General features: G+C 39.1%; 1 protein-coding gene across 4 annotated transcripts in view; it reads right to left on the reverse strand.

The window, feature by feature from the left end:
* ambra1b (autophagy/beclin-1 regulator 1b) overlaps positions 1-20,205 on the reverse strand; it is a 43,449-nt gene extending 23,244 nt beyond the window's left edge. For 3 of the 4 annotated variants that reach the window (XM_036125596.1, XM_036125593.1, XM_036125576.1), the window contains exons 1-4: positions 19,949-20,205; positions 7,191-7,402; positions 6,786-6,844; positions 3,352-3,535 (exon numbers count right to left, since the gene is read on the reverse strand). In XM_036125596.1, the coding sequence (XP_035981489.1) occupies positions 3,352-3,535; positions 6,786-6,844; positions 7,191-7,322 (375 nt within the window). In that variant the 5' untranslated portion in view covers positions 7,323-7,402; positions 19,949-20,205. Of the gene's footprint in view, positions 1-3,351; positions 3,536-6,785; positions 6,845-7,190; positions 7,403-19,948 lie in introns of those variants that run through there. The other variant, XM_036125587.1, reaches the window with a different exon arrangement.
* Between the last annotated feature and the right edge of the window lie 352 nt (positions 20,206-20,557).

The following is a 20,557-nucleotide window of genomic DNA, read 5'->3' on the forward strand; positions in this document are numbered from 1 at the left end:
CCAAAAGTGAATGTAGACGAAGAATTAAAGGAAGGAATTACCGTATTTTTCAGACCATAAGGCGCTCTAAATATTATCTAAGTGTGTAATATAACTCCTCCACGTCCACAGCGCTCTATCCGTCTCTGTCAGGAGGACAGAGTAGCTGGACTACACTGCCCTGTTTCTAACATTAGATCAAAATAAACATAATTTTTATATTGAATTAACTTACTAGGTTTATTGTTGCTAGCGCGTACGCTGGGCTGCCTTACATGAATGCACTTCTAGTTTAGACATTACAGTCAGGCAGTCTGGTAGACAGCTCAGGGGTCCGATCAGGTAGTGACACAGTGTACCGCATAGACATAATATAAGAGTAGACGCGTCATTGGGCGGGTTCTGCCTATGCTGCGATGCGTCAGAGCGTCCGCCATCTTAAATGTGTCAAATCTGCAGTTACTCAGTCACTTAAACAGTATCAGAGGGACTTTAATCTCTGAATATACTTTGTATTCATAGTATTTTTGTTTTTGTAATATTACATGTTTATTTTCGTATCCCTTGAGCTTCATTCTCCTGAATTTATTCTCCTAAAGAATAAAAATATTTAAAATAATCTAACCTGGCCCTATCACTCCAGGAGTGAAATAATTCTGCAAACTGTGACTATTCTGGAAATGTTCCCCGTTAATTCTCATAATATGACGTTTTTCTCATAACATTACCACTTTTGTGTTTGTTTTTTTACTTTATTGACCTAGGACTTTTTTTTCCTCATATTATTAATTTTACCTCTTTAATACTCACCCAAAAGTCTGTTCCTAAAGGTTCACATGTGACACGGTTTTATAAAATAATGAAGATCACAATGTTTAGATTTAACAAATTGATCCTTATATATATATATATATATATATATATATATATATATATATATATATATATATATATATATATATATATATATATATATATGTGTGTGTGTGTGTGTATTCTTCTCTGATTCATGTTCACAATAACAGAACTCACATACAATATGGCGGTGACGTTGACGTGCGAACCTGCGCCCTATGACACGTCTACGTATATATGTCTGTGGTGTACCGTAATGCTCCTAATATCTATTGAGCGCAGCGGCTTTGTTGCTAACCAAAGTCGCACTTACACATTTTAACAGATTTTTGAGAGTATTGTACCACATAGAATCAGCCAGTAAACAACGGTAATCATATAAAAAGGTGCACCATCAATTTTTGAGAAAATTTAAGTGTGCCTTATAGTCCGAAAAATACGGTAAAGCTCTGAAGGGGGCGGCAGGATTTCTACCGTAAGTAAAAATAATGTGAAATTTCGAGTATGGCTGAAAATTGTGATTTTATGGAATTTTGAAGTTGAATTCAATCTCTAAACACTTTACAAAGTCAAACATACTGACAGATTGGTATAATCTTAAGCTACGTTCACACTGCAGGCCTTGATGCTCAATTCCGATTTCTTTTGTGAAATCTGATTTTTTTTGCGTGTCCGCTCACATTTCCAAATATATGCGTCTTGTATGTGATCTCCTGTGTGAACTGCATTCATACACCTAAGTGTCCCGCATGCGCAGTAGAGGACGCGATGACGTCATACGTAGCAAGCGTCCTCAGTGTTTGTGGAAGTAAACAGGGATCGTAATGCTGCAGCGTATCTTGCATTCTTTACATTATTCTCCAACCGGAGCAGCACATTACCAACGCAATCTTTTTAAGAAGATTGAAAAAGGAAGATAGCCAAATTTTAGTGATGTGAGCGGCTTTACTGATACAGACTTCATTCATAATTTTCGAATGACAAAGGCAACCTTTATGTGCGTCTGAACGGATCTCTTTAGCGCTCTCACGTAAAAACGCACATCTTCGGCGGCCATAGCAGCCAGTAAATGCGTATTTTTGTTTATTCATCACATTGTTGCCCTATCGCAGGGTATTACTTTTACCTAGGGACCACATGTGATTTGTAATAATTACGGCGTTGTATGCAGGCAGATATTAACCGGCTCGGGCTGTCAGGAGAAAGCAACAGCGCGAGGACTATTGTGCAGTACGATACACAGGATTATCCTGTCCTGTCAGGATAAGGGCTTCTACTGGAGAAACAGCCCAAATATGCGACTGCACGTTCAAAAATAAAGCTAAAAAAAAAACGCAACTCACAAAATTTACCAGCGACTGTAGAAAAAAAGAAAGCATACAGAGGCGGAGTTGACAGCGCTGCTTCAGTCACACAGCTGCAGCGCAGCGTATTAATTACATGTAATCCCAGGTAAAACCGTGCGAGTAGGCGAATGGACATTTTGCTGCATGGAGTCAGGCAAAGTTGTAAAAAAAAAAAAATCCGCTTCCAAGCATAAAGCCTGAAAAAGAAGGACAAATATGCGTGTGGGGCATTCAAAATCCGGACTGTCACCTGCCTTACAACGGACCTGTGGTCACTGTAATCCTTTATTATTGTATTCTTTCCTTCGTTATTGCAGATTTTCAGTTTTGTGTAACTCTGCAACATTTTTCAATGTATGGTTTGTTTAATAAAAAACAAAAAATAATGGAAATAAAACAAAGGGTGACGTCACGTCCGGGTATTTGTGTCACATCTTGTGATGACGCGCAGAAGGACCGCCCAGTCGGAACGCCCACACAGCTCTGCAGTCACTCCTTGGGTCGCATTTGAAAAAAATCCAATCTGTGTCGTTCAGACTGTCATGAAAAGATCAGATCCAGGTCGCATATGGGGAAAAAAAAAAAAATCGGAATTGGGTCACTTCAGGCTGCAGTGTGAACGTAGCCTAAGTAACTTGATAACGTGGTTTCTGCTCATAATCTTTGTAAGCACACTTTTAACAGCAGGTGTTCTGTATACAAGCACAACCAACACATAATGTGTCGTCGTCCGTGTGTGATCCTCATAGAAAACACGCCTCCCATGGAGAAAACTGGTGAGGGAAACCTTCTGTGTTTGAACCACGACGATTAAAGAAGGAATCTCCTGAAGAGGAGTCCAGCGTTGCACAACTTTCATAAACTGTACTTGTTATCCAACCAAAAGAGGTTTTTGTGGTTTAAAGCCTTTTGCGATGTGTGATGAAAGAATTAAGTTATTTATGTCTGTAAACAGGAAGTTAACGAGGGACACGTCTCCTGAAGATGGACTCAAGTCGCACCATCTACCATGTTTTTGTTTAATTTGAAGAAAATTTTGATTGCTGAACATCCAGTTTGTTTTTATATCTGGCTGACACGCTGGTCCTCAGCATAACTTTGTAGATTTTATTCAGATTTGATTAAAGAACTTGAATTAGGAGCGGTTAATCGGAGGCAGCGTCACACTCACATGCAGGTCCCATATGCGGACTTCCCCATCAAGGCACCCGGAGGCCACCAAGCCAGGAATGGTGGGGTGAAACGTCACACACCAGGGGGTTCTCCGGTGGCCCACTAAGGAATGTAGGCACTTTCCAGTCTTCACCTCCGTGATGTAAATGTTGTGGTTGACGTGTGTGGAGGCCATTAAAGACCTGCGAGGACAAACGAGCGAAAACTGAACACATTAAAGATTTTAAAACATCCGGATTTTATTATTCTGACACACTAATGATCTCTGAGGTTAAGTGACAGAAAACTCAAACTCAATGAGGGAACTAAAAGTAAAATTTTCTTGAAATTTGTGTCTTTTTACTTGATTTGTGAAGGTAAATAAGATTATTTGCCAATGGAATGACTATTTTTACGTCTAATATAAGATAATTAGATATATTAAACTTGATATAAGATGATGGAGATAAATTATTCCTATTTAAAATGCAAATATCTTATTCCATTGGCAAACAGTCTTATTTATCTGCTCAAATCACATAGAAATACACTAATTTCAAGAAAATTTTACTTACTTTTAGTTCCGTTTTTGCAGTGCAGAGAACCTCCCATTAAGAGGTTCTTCCTGCTGCTTCCTGTATGTCCAACACAGCAAATGAAGAAGCAGCAGCTTTGCTTTCTAATTTCTGACCAAACGGAGCCGACAGGGCCTCTCGGGTCGTCTGAACTCTTTATAACCAGAGGTTTGATTTTGCTAAAGCTTTAGAAACTAAAGCTTGTGTCCACTGAAATCTTATTTATTAAAGAACAGATCAAAACTGTATATTTTAATCTAAACTCCAAGAGTTTGCTCTGATCTTTACTTCTAAATAATCTCTTGGAAACCTACATTTGACCGTCCGGGTTGGCAAATTAAAAGCAAACGTTTCATCAGGCGTATTAGACCTTAAATCTTAGAATCAGGCTCTAAAACAGACGCCTGTTCAGACAAAGGCATTAATCTAGGCAGCCATGTTGTGTGAAAATGTGAGCTTTCATGAATGCAGCCAGCACCGTGGAACCAAAGGAGCTGATGTGGACCGTTACACATAAAACATGCTGGATATCTCTCTCATTACTACATCCCAACACAGCGCTGCCAAGCTACCCAACACCTCCATGCATCGATGGTTACGGCTCCGTCTCTCCTGTCTCACAAAACACAAAGGACAATCATTTCTAAGAGTCCAAGAGTAGATGGATCAGAGCTTCTCCTGCAGTAATGAGACCATCGCTCTGGTCTGTGTTGATGAAGAAAGAGCTGATCACGGATAAAAGAGCGAGAGATGCTGCAAAAAGAAGCTGCATTGGTGTGGAGACTGAGACTAAAGCTGCTGCTCTTCCACACCAAAAGGACTCAGCTGAGGGGGTCCAACTGATTGATATATATATATATATATATATATATATATATATATATATATATATATATATATATATATATATATATATATATATATATATATATATATATATATATATATATATATTCATATTTATTAGGGCTGGGCAAGTTAACACGTTAATTTCGCGTTAATTCATTAGACTATTAACGGCGATATTTTCTTTAACGCGCGTTAACGCATGTTGCTCACATGCTTTTATTTTGTGAAGGTCTGTTGCTGCGGTGTAGGGGTTTGAATCAGAACAGTAGGTGGCGATAATGCGCCAATAACCTCGCTGTCAGCCAAGCATCGGATTCAGAGGAAGAAAGGTGCTGGCCAGAAAAAAACAAAGCCGACATGCGGAAGGCGGTGTTTCCCGCAGGAATTTGCTTAGGCGAGGCGGTGAGTTGGCGAACGGAACAAGTTTTGTGCGGAGCGGAGCGGGGGGGTCTGCATCGACGCCGTCGGTGAAGTCGCTTCTCGTTTCAAAGTATCCATGTGTTTTTGCCTGTTTTCCCCCTGCCATTCACTATATGCGCGCGAGAAAGCAACAACAAAAAACCGCATGTTAACGTCAAATAAACCCAAGCAACGCAAGCATATCGAGTTAGCAAGCATTTCAGTTTAAAGTTCTTCCAGCAGGGATGAAGATCAGTGCCTCCAAATCCGAGACCATGGTCTTGAACCGGAAAAGGGTAGAGTGCCTTCTCCGGGTTGGGGAGGATGTCCTGCCCCTAGTGGAGGAGTTCAAGTATCTTGGGGTCTTGTTCACGAATGAGGGGAAGATGGAGCGGGAGATCGACAGGCGGATTGGTGCAGCGTCTGCTGTGAAGCGGGCGCTGTACCGGTCCGTTGTGGTGAAGAGAGAGCTGAGCCAAAAGGCGAAGCTCTCGATTTACCGGTCGATCTACGTTCCTACCCTCATCTATGGTCACGAGCTTTGGGTCGTGACCGAAAGAACGAGATCCCGGATACAAGCGGCTGAAATGAGTTTTCTCCGTAGTGTGTCTGGGCTCTCCCTTAGAGATAGGGTGAGGAGCTCAGTCATCCGGGGAGGACTCAGAGTAGAGCCGCTGCTCCTCCACGTCGAGAGGAGCCAGTTGAGGTGGCTCGGGCATCTGGTCAGGATGCCTCCTGGACGCCTCCCTGGAGAGGTGTTCCGGGCACGTCCCACCGGGAGGAGGCCCAGGGGAAGACCCAGGACACGCTGGAGGGACTATGTCTCCCGGCTGGCCTGGGAACGCCTTGGGATTCCTCCTGAGGAGCTGGTCCAAGTGGCTGGGGAGAGGGACGTCTGGGCCTCCCTACTGAAGCTGCTACCCCCGCGACCCGACCCCGGATAAGCGGAAGAAGACGGACGGACGGACGGACGGTTCTTCCAGCATGGAATATGACAGAAACAAGTTAGTTGTAACCACTGCCAAGTTAAACTTTGGTATTGAACATAAAATGGTAATGCTGCTCCCTGCTGTTACCTCAGAAATTGCCTGTTTTTGGTAGATTTTTTTCCCATAAAGAGAATTCCCTGTCAGTGGCAATAAGCTTTAATTTATTATTATTGCTATTTTTTGTTTTACATGTTTAAGTTGAGCTTCACACTAAATATGTGTTACTGATAAGTGCTACAAATGTTACAACACTTTTGTTCATATGGCAGCAGAACATTAAAATAAAAGTGCTCTTTACACTACTTTTGAATTCATTCTTGGAGTTTGTAAATACAATGCGACTAATCATGATTAATCAGGCAAATTATGCGATTAATCGAGATTAAATATTTAATCGTTGCCCAGCCCTAATATATATATATATATATATATATATATATATATCTCGATTCCTTGGGGAGAGACCCTGGGGCAGACAGGGAACACTTCGTATTTTATAACCCTTCTGGTCTGGAAACATGCAACAGGAGCAGGAGCCCTCACCATCGATCAGATGAAGATATTTTTCTTTGTATGCAGGACAAGTGACCAGCCAGAAGAAAAAAAACAAGTGAAGTCTTTTGAAAGTGTGTGTGTGTGACCTGTCGGGGCTGAAGGCCAGCAGGAACGTTGATCGAGGGCTGTCTGGAAGCTCCACTTTCTAAAAAAAAAAAAAGAAAGAAAGAAAGAAAAAAAAGAGATACAAATCAGCGCATTTAAACTCAATTGACAGTTAATGAGGAACCTAACAGACCAGTCGTTCAAAACAACTTAAATTCCTGCTGTTAATATTCACTCCATGCCTGACTGGGAAGGGCGTACGGCCAATAATTAAAAGCAGGCCCATCAGCAGGGGCAGAATAAAGGAAGGAAGCTGCAACTTAGATTGCATTGCAGTGAGGAGGAGGATGTTTCATTATCCATTTCCTAACTCTACTTACGCCTATAGATCCCTCCCAGCGTCACTGAAGCCTAACTTTTAGGGAATCCCTGCTCCCCGGACTCACCTGACTCTGCCACTTCATCCAGCGGACCTTCTCCTCCACCAGCAGCTGCAGGAGCCGCTGCGAGCCGAACGTCTGGGACCCCCGCTCCCGGCTCGACAGGATCCGCACCGAGTTCCTCTGACGGGACGCCATGCTGCGCTACCAGGGGGCCTCGGCTGATTGGCTGCTCACTCCTGCTGCCGTCAGTCTGCTGCCGCCATGCAGAGGCCAGGCTAGGAGAGGAATGGAGGAAAAACGGCTTTACTGTCTTATACTGAGATGGAAGTGACGCGTGGATCCCAAATTAAGGAACAATCACCCAGAACAGGAACAAAGCAAATAAGCACGAAGGTGGACACGCCCCTAAAGACCCACCTGTCCTGATTAAACTGTTGAGCAAACTTCCAGCTACTCCCCCCCCAGTCCCTACACTGCAAAACAGAACTAAAATTAAGTAAAATTGTCTTAAAATTTGTGTATCTGTCCTTGATTTGAGCAGGTAAATATGATGATCTGCCAATAGAATAAGATTTTTGCACTTAAAATAGGAACAATTCATCTCCATCGTCTTATTTCAAGTGCAGGATGTCTAATTATCTTAATATAGGGGTCATAATACTCGTTCCATTGGCAGATAATATTATTTACCTGCTCAAATCAAGGACAAATACATTATCAGGGTGCTTGCTCTTTTTCCAAATAAAAATGCCAGACTTTTCTTAAAACCGAAAATTTTTATTCCCCCCAAGACCTTAACTTTATGTACTTGTATACTTGTGTGCCTACTGCCTACTTCATTGGTTGAGATTGTACAAACTGTTTATTAGAAATGTTAATTTTTATAGGCTAGTATTCAATGAACAAATGCATTATTCACAGTAAATTACTTTTACTGATGAAAACGTTTTCACATCAAACAAGTGTTTGATTCCATTAGGCTAATACAGTACGTGACCAGTTAGTAAAATTATAGTTTTATAGCCTACCTTCCTATTTCTCATTTCACAATGCCTTTGAGCATACTGTAAAATTCTACCATACATTTTTTCCCCATACTTTATTAAGACTTTCACACAAAATTCAAGACTTTTCAAGGTCTGGAAAACAGTGTTTCAAAATTCCATACTTATTAAGACTTTCAAGACTTGCGCAAGCACCCTGATTATGTTTAAGAACATTTTGCTTATTTTCAGATACGTTTTTGCAGTGTAAACCACGTCAACAGGCTTCCAGTAACAATCACACGATGACAACACAGTTCTTTTTATTTCGATCAATCTGCTGACCTTGGCAGCTCTAAGGTCTTAATTAGCACCTTAGTTTCCATCTGCAGCGTTCCTCCCAGGAACAGGAAGGCTGTCAGAAGAGCAGAGAGCGCACAATAAATCAACCCCCCCCCCCCCCCCCCCGGCTCACTACAACACTGCAGTCATGGCAGCGTGATGAAGGTTAGAGGAGGAGGACGGCCTCGGATCTCCTGCCTGACTCTCTGAGCTCCTGAGGAGAACTCGTTCATGAGGCTCGATCGCAGCAGAGATCGTTCCCTCTGGGCGGGCGGGATCAATAAGAGACGACGGTACGAGCATCAGCGCTTAGACAGCAACAGAAAATTAGCCGCATCCATCCATCATCCATCAATCGGCTGATTATTGGCCTCAAATAATTCATTTAACAAAAAAACAAAAATCAATAGAATATCAGCGCAGCAGCTTCACGGCTTCTTGTCTGTCACTTCATTTATTTTTATACCACGGTCTGGGTGAATACATGATTCTGATTGGCTGCCGGGTGTCATAGGACACCTATAAAAACGTTATAATAGCCTGACTGTACTAAATTTTTGCGCCGGCTCAAACGTTAAACAGTTCTCTCAGCCGCTTTGTGGGGAAAAACATACGATTTTAAACGGTGAAAAAAAAACATTAAAGTAATGGATTTAATATTTATTTATTTTTGCAAGATACCACGGTATGAGTGGCACAATGCCTTTCGAGATGTTCCTTATCAGAAATTAACGGTTCACGCTTCTGTGTCATCCGTTAATTACTAATACCACAATGGGCATTAGCATATGGAGGACCAAATAATAATGCACATAAATACTTAAAAAAATAAGTAATTAATAAATAAAGTTGAAAATTATAACGGTCAATAAATAAGTAAGGTAGTTATTATAAAGGCGAATAAATAAAAAAGCTAATTAAAAGAGATATATACATTTATGTCTCACTTTATAATTTAATTTCTACCTACATTCATTTGTTTATTGTATTTTTGGTGGCAATTATTTGTATGCTTATTTATTGAGCATTTATTTATTTCTGTATTTATTTTTATGGTAGAGCTGGTCCTCCATATTAGTAAAGGAGCTAAACATTTTAATACATACATCCTTATAAGCTCTGTTAAACATGTTTTCCTAAATCAAAAGAACCCCCTGAACTAAAAACATCAAATAAATAATCAAAAAAAATAATGATAAAAAAAAAAAAAGACAAATCCAACTCTTCCTAAAATGGAAAGCAGAAACTACTCGTATAGCAAATTTATTCTAAACTATTCCTATTTTCCTAACCACATACATTTGCGTACAACTTATTTAATAAAGTAAAAAATAAAGTATTTAATAAAGTAGACGGGACCAAAAACATCCGGTGACTTCTACTCCAAAGCAGATCTGGGTGCAGACGTCGATTAAACCTCGACTAAATAAAAGTACGAGTTTCTGAAGAAGGACGTACCCACATCCTGTTCTTGTTACTGAGAATTCACGAAGAAAAAAAAAAAGATCTACATGAGAAAGAATTGTGACATTAGGCTTTTTGTGGTTTTATTTTTAAACGGCAAACACACGAGTCTGTTTTATGCTTCAGATAGTTAATGAAAAAAAGCAACATAACCAGACTACTTTGTTTGATAAAACACTATTTAGTTCAGTGTCTAGGTAAACACACAAAAACAGCGAAAATTAAGTTGTTCTTGAATTTTTGATAAACTAAAAAGAAAAACTTCATTTTTGTGACCACTAGTCTTAACAGTTTTGGTCCTCGTGGCGTAAAGTTTTTGTTTTACCAAAACTTCCCTTAAATGCTTAATGACATCTGGGAGGGAAACATTATTTTGTTTGACGTTTGCAATATTTTTTATATGAATAATCAAAAGCAGGTGAAAAACTGGCACCTAAAATGTTAAAGATTTGACCTCAAAACATGGATTTTTTAATCTTCATATGTTTCATCAGGAACTTAATATCGCCCTAAACCATAAACAGGAGTTAAATCTGCTAATTTTACTTCAAAAAAAAAAAAAAGAATGCTTTTGATTTAGAAAGAATTAAATCTTGACAAGCAACATGAATATTAGGACAGAATTAAAAGTGCTGTCGGATGTTTTAACGCAATTTGAATCTTGGCTCAGGGAACTAATAGGAGAAAGAACGAGATATAAAGTCTCAGGTAGGAGGCATATCCTCTCACCCCAGAGACCAATAACTTTTGTATAATGTAAATAATTGCTCCATAATAATTTAGATTTTTATGAATGTGTCACATGCTGTGTAAATTCCATAAGGAAATGTATTAATGTTTAATATGCTTATTTATATTTTATTTCTTCACTTTAACATCTTTTTGTGCGTGTGTATTTTTACCTTATTGGTTTGTTTATCAAGTGATACAGTGAATTTGATAAGAATTGTCACTAGCTATGCTTATATGCACAAAGTTTCATGTTTGGATTAAAATGTATTTGGACTGAATAATCGGATTATATCGTTTATAAAAGGCACACACTGCATTAATCCGATCTTAATGTGTGTTTCTATGCATCTGGCCTTATTCAAAATAGAACCACTCTGACATGCGCAGTTATTAAATTAATTTAAAAAAAACCCCCGCTAAACTACAAAAATAGTAAACAATGCAGTATTATACGGGTTTGTTTGTCTTTTGTCTTGAACAATGTTACGGTTGAAATGTTACTGAGAATGTAAAAATTGCGAGCTTTTATTTTTTAGAACAGAAAGGTTCATCGGGAGCCCCGACAGTTTTGCGGGCGCCCATACGCACTCGGGTCGGTTTGCCACATTCCGAATAACTTGAACCTGACAAGCGTTTATTATTCACGTTTATCGGATTATCAATCGGCATAAACCAACCCTCTCATTCAGATTACAATCTAATTCCGATCGAACTTAATCTGATCATCATATTCTGATTGGCTTGTTTACACAACGCTTTTTTATTTAGGGCTGAACAATTAATCGCATTTTCAATATAATCGCGATTTAAAAAAACGCAATTTCCAAATCGCAGAGTCTGCAATTTTTGGCTTTGTATCAATCAGGGAATTAGACACGTCCATTAGGTGTTGGTAAAATGTTTAAAGTGGGTTTGCCTCCACATGGAAGGGAAGACAGTTGCAGCAGTGAGATAATCTAATTTTATTACTTGTTTTAGAGTTTATATTATCATATATAGCATTAAGTACAGGTCAATCAGTTTAATACATAGACTTGCTTGTTGGTTGCACTTTATGTTCAACAAGGATTGATGTCCAAATCAACTAAAAGCTGTTCTCTTGAATAATATTCTGATTAATAGAAACATTAAAAGTTCTTGTTTTAAATAGTCCTTGTTTACAAACGTCTTTATTTAGAGGCAATTTTTGTTGCTTGTGGTTAACGCAGAGAAAAGTCAAAATTGCAATTTTGATTGAAATATATTGTAGGCAGAACGCAATCATTCCTGCTCTGAGTTTAGATGCTGCGGGTGTTTTAGCAACTAATTTGCACAGCGAGGAAACAAAATGATTTGTTGTTTGTATATGTTTAAAAAGACATGATAAATTAAACTGAAAAAAAAAAAAAAAAAAAAAAAAAAAAAAAAATCGCATTAAATCACAATATTAAGAAAAAAAAAATCGCAATTAGATTATTTTCCAAAATCGTTCAGCCCTATTTTTATTCCCATCAAACCTTTATACCTATTACTTTTGTCCATGTAAACGTAGCTACTGTCACTGTTTGAATGTTTTGTTAAAACTGAAAAAAGTTAAAACATGAAAAAACAAGGTACTGCACTGCATTTTATAGAATCAGTGAGATTTATAACCTTGCAGAACTTTCCCTTCATCCAACTCATTTTTTTTTTCATAAAGTGGTTCACATGAACAGATTCTCTGTGATCTATAAAAACCGATCACACCTCTCTGCCAAAAAGTTTTATTCACCAGATGATAAGTCATTGTGAGATTAAGGTGTAAACATGTTGGCGTAATGCGACTAGAATCAGAATAATCCACATTAATCTGACTAATGCTACTCTGACCTCAGCTCCAGGGAGTGTGCGGCCGGGTTTGGTCCAGATTGGGGAGTAGATCTGGCTAATATTGGACATTTCTGTAGATTTAAGCATTGATCTTTGCCAGCACACACAGATATGATGTATCTGTCAGTGGAATTAAATCAGAGAAAACTGATTATTATTGCCATGACAATATGAGGTGCGATATTTGTCTAATTTCTTCTTTTTTTTTTCCTCTCTGTGCTTCCATCCCTCTGGGTCTTTTAGCATTTTTGGCAACGTTTTTTGTGTCCGGCGTGAGCATCTGCTGCCCTGAGACGCTGTCCAACTGGCTAAATGTGGCATTACCATGAAAAATGCAAGTTCATATCATTTTAATGATATTAAGCCAACAATTACTCCACTTTAAACAGTCCTTTGCAACATAAATATTGCACACATTGATATTGTGATAATAGATTTGTGATACACTTTGCAGCCCTAATTACAACCAGTAATGTAAACTTGGTTATATTATGCTGATGTTGCAACATGTTTGCACCCGTAAACAAAGCTCAGAATTACTTTTTCATATAAACTCTATGGTTGAGAAAGTATAATTAATGCTTAATGAAACTGTTTGGCTTTTATTTAAAAAAAATAAATCTAATTTCATCAATGAATGTTAATTTTGTTGCTGTTGCAGTTTATCGTTTATTAGATATGTTTGGTAAATCTAAAACCGTATTGTGATGATCATTAACAGCAGTCAAAAAAGAAAAATAATTATTGTAATATTTATTTCTGGCTCTATAGAAAAGTGTCATCAGGGCAGTTTATAGACTGTTTAAGGACTTAAGGACTGAGTAGAAATCATCATTTAGGGGGAATAACTTTTCCCTACTTTAGGCTCTGTTATTATTCATTTATTTCTATAGACTTTTACAACAGCAACACAGCTTTACAGTAAAAACCATAAAATTCAAAAACAGATAACAAAACAGCTAAAAAAAGAGTAAATAAAAGTTAAAACTCTGGAATAAAATGCCACAGAGGGGCTGAGTATTAAAAGCCTTCCTGAATAAAAACGCTGCGGGTTTGGATTTAAAAAGGGCCGGATCAGCGATTGAGCGGAGATCCAGAGTCATGCTGCCGTGACTGAGAAGGCCCGGTCAGCCTGGTGTTTATATTTAGTTGTGGGAAGATTCAGGAAGAATTGGGTCGATGACCTGAAGGATCTACCCGGCTTGTAGAAACTCAACAAAACCAGTAACGTATGGCGGGGCCAGACTGTAAGATGCTTTAACAACAAGCCATTCTAAAACAGACCGGTGTCGGTACCAGATCTGCTCAGCGCTTCCCCGATGACGTCACAATATGGCAACTCCAGTCAAACAAACTACATTGCGCCCGCGGTCTCCATTTGTTTAAAATTAATTTTATTTTGTTATTTTACGGTTATTTTCCAGTAACTTAATCGAGGCATGAAACATTTTAGCATCATTTTGGAATGCTTCTGTGGTAGTCTGACAATTTAATCGGTAATATTGCAGGATCAAAGTTACATCTTAAGAGATATTTCATTCCTCCAATTTTTTTAAAAAGTTGTAAAGGGAAACTAAACCATAAAATCTTTTCATTTTTAATAAAATTCTGCAGCCATTTTAATTTTATCACGGCATTCTTTACTTCAAAATCAATAACGTTTCTTCCTCCTTTTTCTACTGATTTTACTATGTCATTCTTTCTGATCACATGTTTTTTTTTATTCCAGATGAAATTGTGATGAATTTGATAAAAAAAAAAAATTATTGTAGTATTTGGTATATTTAAGCTATATGCTGGATATATTAATTTGGCTATCCCTTCCGTTTTTGTTAATAATATTCTTCCAAAAATTGAAATGTTCCTTTGGAGCCAACTGTCAAATATTTGTTTTTGTTTTTTTTTGTAAAATGGCTTGAATATTTGTTCTGTCATTTTCAGTGTGGTCCTTGTTAATCATTATACCTAAATATTTTACCTCATTTTTATCAATTAAAGTGGGTTGATTATTTTGAATTGCTAAGATTTCACATTTGTCCATGTTCATGTTTAAGCCTGAAGCTTTTGATAAAAAAAGAAACCGCTAAATTAACTAAATAAAATTGATTCATTACAAATGCAGACCGCGGGCTCAATGTAGTTTGTTTGAGTGGCGTTGCCATAATGTGACGCCATCGGGAGGTGCAGGGACCATGGAGAATTTCTTCGTAAAAATTGTCCGTTAACAAAACGCAATCCCGCTCTTGAAGAAAACCTACATTCCCGCTATAATTACGTTAGAAAGTTGTCCAGAGCAATCAGAATGTTTTGCGTAATTGTGCAAATATTAAACCAATCATGTATAGTGACATCATCGGGAAGCGCAGGCCACCCGAGCAGATCTGGTACCTACACCAGCACCCATTGGGGGTAATGTGTCCACAGGCGGAGTTGTCAGTTGAAAGACCTGCAGCCGTCATTTGGACCAAACTGAAGCACGGCGGTCAATTCTTCAGCTAGGTTTAAAAAAAAAAACGGCTTCAATGTAGCAAAAAGGTGAAGGTGCTAAAACTTGATTTAACGACTGAATCCTCTTGTTGAATAAAAATTCTTTTTAAAAAAAATCACCCCTAGATTTTGTACAGTGTCACTAAATCAAAAGGTCAGATCTGACATCAGTGGTGGCATTCTTACCGTACAGAAAGCATTCGCTCTTTTGTTCATTTAAAAAAAACAGGAGGTACTGGTTTGACGAACGTTTTCCTGCAGAAACACCCTCAACAAGAGCATCACAGGGTTTTAGAAACGGGTCAATCTAAAGCTCGTCTGCATAAATGTGAAAAGACGAGTGTTGCTGGGTTTTAATCACAAGTGGCAGCAGAGGAGGAAAAAGGAGAGAACCCAGAATGGAACCCTGCGGCACGCCACATGACCGGATCACGACAGGAAGACACATTATTAATCACGACGAGAAAGACCCATCTGTCAGATAATGGCCGAACCATTTATGAGCCGAGCCACAGATATGTAGCTAAATCAAATCAGAACAGACAGAAACGTTGACGGTATAAAAAGGGAAAGCAGGACACCTACAGGCTTTCTGCTACATCTAATTGATCATAGCTCACACCAAAATAAAAGCCGCCGCACCTTCAGAATGAATTAAATATGTTAAAACAACGTAAAGCATGTGCTATAGCATAGCTGCTGTATATTTGTGTACTTATTCTAAATCATATTCAGAGATCAAAATTAATTCAAATATCATTAAATGTTCAAATTTACTTTATTTTGAAAAACCAACACCTCTGATTCCTGTCTGTCTCGCTGTGAAGCTGCTACTGTATGAAGCTACTGGGCAGCACTGCTCTCTGTAGAGGAGGAGAACTAGAGACGACAGTCCACTGTTGGACTTTTCTGACCCTTCTAGCAACTTTTATTAAAAAAAGCGACTGGAAACAAATCACAACAGTTGCTAGAGCTGCTGCGAGTCCTTCCTTATTCCCTCAGCGCTGTCTCACAGGCTGTTGCCCGGTCCTGAAAGCCCTGCTTGCAGTCAGAGCAGAGAGACCAGAGAGGAGACCTTCTCTGTTTTCAAAATGCAAATGTATAACGCATATGCAAAGCTGACGGTGATTCTGACCTGGATAACAAAGTGGGATATAAATATAGTTTTTAAATCTTTTTCTGTTGCATTAAATTACCTGATTCCCACACAGCTTGGATCACGTATTCACCTTGTTCAATGCATGTGCCTCTGACTTCTATATTTTTGGTAAAATGAGATGTATGCAGCGTGGATTCAGGCAATGTCCATATATTCATACATTGTTTCATAAAGTAATCAACGGTGACGTAGTTAATTATTACATATTAGTTAATTATTGGAGGTTTTGTTTCAGTTATGTATGCTGCACCCACCCCCTTAGCCCACCATCACAGTTAAAGGAGCTTTAAGTAATACTGACACCTTGTGGCACAAATCGGTACAACAGCTTAGTAATCACAACAAACGGTTTTTAAACGTGTGAAACCCTTCTAAATTTTTACCAACACAGGACATGTCTATGATGTATTCTGTTCTTTTCCTGGTTCACTTCTACTACTGGAAATGAAATACCAAATACTGCGCTCTGTTTTGGGAACCCTGGGAACTGTCATATGATTGGCTGACGAACCAGGAAGTAAACACGGGCTACACTCTGAACCCATGTAGAAAAACCTGACTAAGACAATGTTGATGGAGAGGACCGATTGTATATCGGAAATGTTACTTCCATCCCAGGTGGATATATATATATGTCTTAGTTGTAGCTCCTTTAAAACAAATCCTAGTGGAGACCCTTAATGGACACAGCAATGTTACTATATGTACTTTTAGGAAGAGACCAAAACTTTAGAAATCAAAGTGGCCCAATCACACTGAAAGTCAAGCATTTCATTCATCTGATGGGGTTTCCAACCAGAACTCAAACAAAGGCACTAAATAGGAGCTTTAAGAGCTTAAAGAGAATAAATCAGGGTTCCAGGGCACCAAAGAGGACGTATGGGTCTCAACTCCTGGTCCAGAGTTCTCAGTTTTGAAAGGAGGAAAGCTTCCAGTTTGAAAACACTGATGGGTGCGAAAATCAGAACAGATGACAAAATGGAGGCCGATTTCAACTGGGAAAGTGTTACTTTGATAAAGCTTGACAGAAGGTGAAAACCGCCACCGTGTCAGTTAATATGTGAATGAAACATTAGCTGATAAATAATCAACCTGCTGCACTCAGATGAACTGCACAATCCCACCTGGACCAAAGCGCCACATGAGCAGCTTTTAATACTTTAATTTTGTCCACCGTCATTAGGGCTGCAGAATATATCAAGTAATGCAATGATCACAAAATCAATGTATGCATTATCACAGTCACAGACTTCTGCTTGGATGTAATAATCGGTGGGCTATGATATTTCAGGTGGCATGAATTAAAGCTCTAATAATATATTTGGCCATTTGGATGGACTTTACTGTCCTTCATGCCCACATTCGGATCATAAAGTTAAAGTATAAAATCATTTTCATGTAAAACGCGCTGTGTTCTTGGTAGAGCTGTGGGATTTTGCCTAAAATGTAAATTGCAATTTATTTACACCAAAATTGCTATTTAATTATGACATTTCTCAGCATTAACCAAAAGCAATAAAAATGGTCTTTAGATACAGACATTTGTAAACAAGGAATATTTAAAACAAGAAATGTAATGTTTTTTTTTTATTAATTAGAATATTCTTATTCAAGAGAGCATCTTGTTGAGTTGGACATCAGTCCTTGTTGAACATAAAGTGCAACCAACAAACCAGTCTATGTATTAAACAGTCTTACCACTACTTAATGTTGTGGTGAGATTCCTAACAGTTTCTGGTTAAAAAAAAAAAAAAAAAAAAAGTATGATTATATAAACTTTAAAACAAATTATAAAATTAGATTATCTCACTGCTGCGACTCTCATCCCTTCCATGTGGAGGCAAACCCACTTTAAACATAATAACATAATACCGACACCTAAACGACGTGTCTTATGGCCAAAAAAAAATGTCTGACCTCGGCAATTTGGAAACTGGGTTTTTATATAATTGTGATTATATTGCAAATGCGATTAATTGTCCAGCCCTAGATATTAGTAGAACACATTGGCGCATTCATAATTGACACGTGCAACATAATAATCTCCTGACGTCCCCCAAAACATTTACGATGGCAAACTAGAAGCGTACGAACCGCAGCAGGGAGAGTGTAAACACGCCTTCCCATCATCCTGATAGCTGTCAGCCAGTCCACACGCCATGACGCTGCTCGTTCTCGTGTCTTTCGATAGGTGGGGAATCCTGAAAAAGGCCTTCCCTTATGCCAGACATTCCTGAATGTTTAGATCTACTGCATGTTTGTCGGGGCTTGGTGCAGTTGGTACGTCACGATTATGAAGAGTCTCAAGTGATTTGAATGACGGCGCATTGTTTGAGCCACTGAATATGCCAACATGGCACCACCATCTTTACTCTATATAGGCGTGCGTTGGTGCAAAATTACAAGTGATTAATACTTCAAGTTCGCCATCATATAATGAATGGAAAAAATAAAATTTCCAGGATTTTGTTTGACTTTAATGACCGAGTTCAGAAAGCTGGAGGAGAGTGATGGGGAGGACATCACTCAGAGGTTAAACCTAATTGATATAAAGCACTGGAATATTCAGCAATGTTACCAATCGTTGTTCTCCCAAATATTATATGTGGCTGAACTCATTATGAAAATGGATAACCAGAACTTTATAGGCAAACATAAATCAGACGCTATCACCACATCAGCAGCTTCATCGGCTGCATGCCAGATCCAAAAAGGTTCCTCTCTTCCATCCCCTTGTCATTCTGGGCGATGGGACCACGATCTGCTACCATAACCGAGGAGCTAACCGTGGATTACAGGAGCCTGCAGAGCACTCCAGGCTGCGCTGAAGAAGCAGAGGAAGTCAGCCAGCTGCTCCGGAGGATCTGAACTGGTCTCATCGACAACCTGATCACAGAATCAGCAGGAAAGACACTGAGAATATTCACAATACCCACAATCCTCTGCCCCCTACATCCTGCGGCGTATGACCTACAGAGGCCAGTCAGCTCAGCTGGATGCCAGAGGAGATCTGAAGCCATGCAGGACATCAGCAGAGAGCCATGTTGGAGCAAGATCATCATCTCCTTAGTGCTGCTCTGCAGGCCACACACTGTTCCCACACCTGCCATCAGGCAGAGGAGCAGGAGGGTCCTGGCACAAAGCAGAAGATTCAGAAAGATTTCCCCACAAACCGTCAGGATTTTGGCTGGAAATACTAAATACCTTCATGCACTAGGCCCACTTGGCTGCATTTATTGAAATGTATATTGTCTAAAAAGGAGTATAATGTTTTCTGTATATTCTTAATTGCTGGTTGCCTTGTGCCCGTGTCGTTTAACATATTTCTATGTGATACTGAGAAGCTTAAAGCCAGTATTGCCACCAAACTTACAATGTTTAAATGTTACTGCATCACAAGGACATTTTGAAATGAACTAAAACTCTAGATAAACCCATTTCGAAGACAGCTTGAGACCAACCAAAGGCTCCCAAACGCCCAAAAAACATCTTAAATCGCCAACAGCAGCTGGTGTTCAGCATTCCAGGTCACCCAGACAGAGTTCAATCACAGCAAAGCCACTCACTGACCTAAAAGAGACACATACTAACCCAGTCATCGTTAATCTGGAGATTTTAGCCCGGTATGAACAACCAACATTTAGATGAAGCTAAAGCCTAGTTAATTATGGTTTAAATGTGCTCACCATTCCTAAACACGTTATGAAAATAGAGGGAAGAATGTGTGAATTTATATCCAGCATTTAAAGCTCGAAATTAATTTAAAGACCCCATATTTAAAGCCAAATCAGAGGAGCTCGGCCTACCTCCACAGCCGCTGCTAATGGGTTAGCTGCTAACGGGCTAGCTTCGGTTAGCCGCTGAAAAATAAACCGTCAGAAAGAAACATCCGCGGCTCCGAATAACTCTCCCGAGCAGGCGCTGTTAAAATTAGCCGCCAGTGTTCATCCGTAACGAAGTGAAATAAATCCAGGGTGATTTCTGAGGCATTGGTCCGATGGTTTAGTAGCTGCCAGACGGCACTCTGCTGCTGCGCATCCAGCTAACGGCTAACCAGCCCTACTCCACAGGATGGTTAGCGGAGCGCAGAGCTAACCGAACTCCACTATTATGAGAGGAATGTTTTAATGCAAACAACAGCGCAAGTTTTGAACTGTGAGATACAAACTATGACATTGTGGTGATGTGTTGTGTTGTATGGATTTTATACTAATACTCCCAAAAGGAAAATTACCAGGAAACCTGGTTGGTAATTAATCTTGACACAGAAGCTGCTCTTCAGTCGACTAGACCTCCTTAAATTGATGGGGCGAAATCTGAGTCAAATTATTTAAAAATCATCCGCACATGAAATATATCAGATTTAATGTCTAAAAGTAACAAGGAAACACATTACCATAAATGCTTTTAATGAC

This window comes from Fundulus heteroclitus, chromosome 2, assembly GCF_011125445.2.
Source record: "Fundulus heteroclitus isolate FHET01 chromosome 2, MU-UCD_Fhet_4.1, whole genome shotgun sequence".
NCBI classification, from domain to species: Eukaryota; Metazoa; Chordata; class Actinopteri; order Cyprinodontiformes; family Fundulidae; genus Fundulus; species Fundulus heteroclitus.